Source organism: Musa acuminata, chromosome BXJ1-7, assembly GCF_036884655.1.
Source record: "Musa acuminata AAA Group cultivar baxijiao chromosome BXJ1-7, Cavendish_Baxijiao_AAA, whole genome shotgun sequence".
NCBI classification, from domain to species: Eukaryota; Viridiplantae; Streptophyta; class Magnoliopsida; order Zingiberales; family Musaceae; genus Musa; species Musa acuminata.
The window spans coordinates 36,936,336-36,940,259 of record NC_088333.1 but is presented as its reverse complement, the minus strand read 5'-3'; the positions used below and the strand labels follow the sequence as shown (position 1 = coordinate 36,940,259).

The following is a 3,924-nucleotide window of genomic DNA, read 5'->3' as shown; positions in this document are numbered from 1 at the left end:
AGAATAAACAAATTTATTGCTTCATTAGCCTAATACAAGGAGTTTCTGAAATAGCATAGCTTAAAAGAAAGGAGAGCAATGATGGAAAAGCATTATTCGAGCTAACAGTGGCTTTAACGTTATTGTCTTCACGATAAACATGGTTTGAACTTGCAAATTGAAGGACTCAAAAGAGTGAGCAGTATACCAGCAACTTGCAAATTGCTTTGAACTACTGTTAAGCAAGGATTTCTGTTTTCCATAGATAACACTGGCTTGAGCTTCACAGGGCTATTACAGTAAACGTTCACTTTACCTGCAGCCTTTAGTTTACAAAGGCTTAAATATATTTCAGAATAAAGGATCAATAAAAGAAGCAAGCATCGTCATACAATTAACTTGGAATAGGTTGTACAAGTAACGAGGAGATGTATTCCTTCATCTTTGTAGAGGAGTTGGTGTATCCATCAATATACTTATATATATTTTCTATTATTCGTGAAAAATTAACAATCCTTTCAAGTAAATTAATGGGGAATGCAACTGGATTGAGGCACTCTTTGTTTATATCCTTCCATGCATCGTCAGCTAGACCTCGGAGCTTCTTACATGCCACATGCATATTTGTTCCGTACTCTTTCATGTAGCATTGGACTGTGGAGGCAACATGTTCCCTAGTTTGTTCCAACTGCAAATTTCATGAAAAAAGAGGATTAAAGTTCTTCAAACTGAATTCTGAGGGATCCTTTCAGGATTTACATGATCATTATATTAAAACAAATTAAGAGACTATTATCGATAACAAGGTGTAGATGAGAGGAATTTGGGAATCTACAGATTTGGAAGCTTACGAACTTGAGTTTTTTCATTTGTACTAGATTTCTTAATATAAAATCATTTAAGGAGTTCAGCAAAACTTTGATAATGCAATTGAGTGACACAAGAAATGCTTTTGAGGTGATAAATACAAGGAATATTGAAGACAACCTTTGGAGATTACCTATTAAACCTCAATTATGGTCCATCTCATCTAATTGGAGAATGTATATTATTTTTTTTCTTTTTTTTTGTGTTCTCATATTTCTACTATGACAAAAATCAGTGCAAAATTTACTATGAAAAATGTTTATATGATATAAAATACAGAAGATTATATTATGACCATACCTCGTGTGAAGTAATGTCATTCATGATACGAGCAATTATTGCAGAAGCTTGGACAATTTTTGGGAAACTAGTAATCCATTGAAATGCCTCCTTAGTTGCTATTTCTCCCATTCCAACGAAAGAGGCACATTCGAGCATAGGATATACTGAACTTATGAGGGAAACATGTAGATGTTCTTCCAAAGTTGGTACATAATGTTGATCTCTCCATTTGGATTCCTCAAAATAAGCTTCAGATAAATCTTTCATCTGTACCCAAGTAAAACAAAACCATTCCTTAATGTTGGTAATGCATGAGTAGCATCTACGAGTCAGACAATCTAAGTTCAATATTGTCGCATCTCAAACGCTTATTCTTTGCATTGGCCATTAGTGTATTTGTTTATTACTCATGTAATGCTAATTAATAAAAGTGAAAGTAAGATGAACATTATAATCTCATCACTCACCGCTTTCTTTAGATAGGTTATGCGATATTTCTCACTGGAAGCCAATAAATCTTCAAACTCTTCAAAGGTGTGCATCAGCTTTAGATAATAATCTTTCATGTACTCTGGTAATTGATGAACAACCTTCGCATCCCACCTGCATATGTATTAGTTTCACCACTTTAGAAAAATAGAACATAAACATACATGTTGTTATTTTGCTATACACAATGAATAAAACTATTATACAAAATTTTATTTTATTATGTGATATTATTAGTGGTACTTTTTGTTATCATTTGTTGATCCATGATAGTAAAATGTAATATATCCATCCATAAGAGATTTGTGAACCTTTGAATTGCCTCAGTAAGTCGTTGACTCTCCTCCAATGTGCTATAGACATCATATATGTCGTCCAGAATTGAAGTAAGGGCAGCCACCTTGGTCGTTATCACTCGTGCACGAGAATAGTAGGGTTCAAAGTATACTCCCAGAATCGAGAAGTAACATTCCACCAATCGATCTCGAGCGAAACTGAGATTTTTTGAGGGGGCTAAATCATTCCACCACCTTCAAGTCGTTCACAAATCAAAATGGTATTACATATCAATTTAAATTTGATGGGAGGAGAAACCAATCTCAGCAATTAGCCTGCACTTGTTTACATTTGCAACTTGATTGTATCTTTTTTCTTTATGAAAATCCAGAAGAAATATAGCTCCAAGGAATTCAGAATTGAGGAGGAGCTTACTTGGTGATGTTCTTAAGTTCCTCGCGATGAAGAGATTGCAACAAATTGAAGTCCAACTTTGCAAGCTCCAGGATGGCATCATCTCGTGTGGCGTCCTCTTGGTAGATGGAGATGTAATCTCTTGCCAAGAGCCTTCTCATTCTTCTACAGAGAGGTGTCTCGAGGTCGAGAGACACTTGCGTTGTTAATGGTGGTTTAAGATCAGCTAATGCAGACACTAGGTTATTCTTCGTAAAAGAGATGGCTTCATCAAGAATGATCTCCCCATGAGTCCCAAGATAGGCTGCGTTGTACAAGCTTAGTAGTCCCTTCACATCACTGCCCAACGTAGACATGAAACTTCCTCCCTCATCTTTGAACTTGTTAAAGGCATCTACAGAAATACAAAAGATTTTTTGCTTTTAGAAAAAAAAACATAAAGCCATAATATCAAAATTAATTTACTGTTTTAAATGATTATGTGATAATCAAAATAAAGACTTTTGTGAGTGGTTTTTATGTTTATTTTACCAAAAAAATATTATTGGTACTGTCAAAATCTATGATTGAATTAAATAAAAGATGATAAAAAATATCGTATTGTTTTGGATCACACATACAAATACTGCTTTATTTTAAGGAATTAAGCGGATTACTTGGGGACACATAATGTCCGTGTTGTCTGAGCAGCCGAAACCAGAGAGCAGTGTGGTAAAGACCGTGGTCGTCAATATCAGCATCATGGATTCGACTTAGTGCTTCGCTTATTTCCTTCTGAAAGTGATAATCCAATCCAAGAAGCTGGATTGAATCAATCAGCTCCATGGTCTGCAGCAGATCAGTAGTATCATCGAACATGCTCTTTACTTGCCCCCTCAGCTCTTCAGCTCTCTCTTTCATCCTTGCATCACACTTCTGCATCATCCATGAATAAAAATAAGTAATGAATGCACATATTTTGAACTCGGAATCGTCCCTTCTTGCTGAGAACTCGAGCATTTCAGGCATACGCATATGTTTAAAGATGTGATGGCGTTACATGCCTGTGTTTGAGGGGACGACTGGCCGTGTAGGATGAAGTAGTCTCCCCACACGCTCGGATGATAGCCTGCAGACTTACGATCCACAACCTCATCACCTGGAGCAAGTGACTGCAAACCCATAGTCTCCATTTTTTTTTTTGTGGAACCAAAACCTGGGAGGTCGCGATAGCTTGTTGCCTAGTGTTGGAATTTATAAGGAAATACATTCGGTAGTTGTGGTAGAAAAAACAACTCTTAGCCACAACTATCCACTTTGTATAGGTTATGCTCCTCTTTGTCATCCATCAATCGTTATCATTTGATCCAAGACAGAAGATAGAGGTGATATTTTTTATTGATAGGTTCTTCCTATTTATACAGATTAGGAGGAAGAATTTTTCTCAATAAAGTAGCGAGATTTTCTCATGCAGTTGGGAAAATTTTATCTTCTATCATGAACTTGCAAGATGGTACTCCTGTCAAGGATGCCGATCTTGGATCGATGGAATGAAAATAATTTATGGGCGATAGATTTCGTGAGTGAGTATGCTAGTTAATCAGTCATATGTACATGAGAAATACGTAGTTGATGTCG

At 36.0% G+C, this 3,924-nt stretch overlaps 1 protein-coding gene across 2 annotated transcripts; it reads right to left on the bottom strand.

Annotated features, from left to right (window-relative positions):
• Nucleotides 1-351: 351 nt before the first annotated feature.
• On the bottom strand, nucleotides 352-3,550 carry LOC135680011 (alpha-humulene synthase-like). 2 transcript variants are annotated; one of them, XM_065193993.1, is made up of 7 exons: nucleotides 3,351-3,550; nucleotides 2,964-3,208; nucleotides 2,329-2,701; nucleotides 1,929-2,147; nucleotides 1,596-1,731; nucleotides 1,147-1,395; nucleotides 352-667 (listed from the first exon to the last, which is right to left on the bottom strand). In XM_065193993.1, the coding sequence occupies exons 1-7, from the start codon at nucleotides 3,440-3,442 to the stop codon at nucleotides 374-376; spliced, it is 1,608 nt and encodes a 535-aa protein (XP_065050065.1). In that variant the 5' UTR covers nucleotides 3,443-3,550; the 3' UTR covers nucleotides 352-373. The 2 variants fall into 2 exon arrangements, with proteins under 2 accessions (XP_065050065.1, XP_065050064.1); XM_065193992.1 differs by having other exon boundaries at nucleotides 2,964-3,222; nucleotides 3,351-3,484.
• Nucleotides 3,551-3,924: the final 374 nt, after the last annotated feature.

What these genes read in the sequence shown, in the direction of transcription:
- LOC135680011 (XM_065193992.1), bottom strand. Translation starts at nt 3,479, where the DNA reads ATGGAGACTATGGGTTTGCAGTCACTTGCTCCAGGTGATGAGGTTGTG. An exon ending in TAACCTATCTAAAGAAAGCG is followed by an intron (nt 1,396 to 1,595) that starts GTGAGTGATGAG and finishes ACTTGGGTACAG; the next exon opens with ATGAAAGATTTATCTGAAGC. An exon ending in ATGACATTACTTCACACGAG is followed by an intron (nt 668 to 1,146) that starts GTATGGTCATAA and finishes TGAAATTTGCAG; the next exon opens with TTGGAACAAACTAGGGAACA.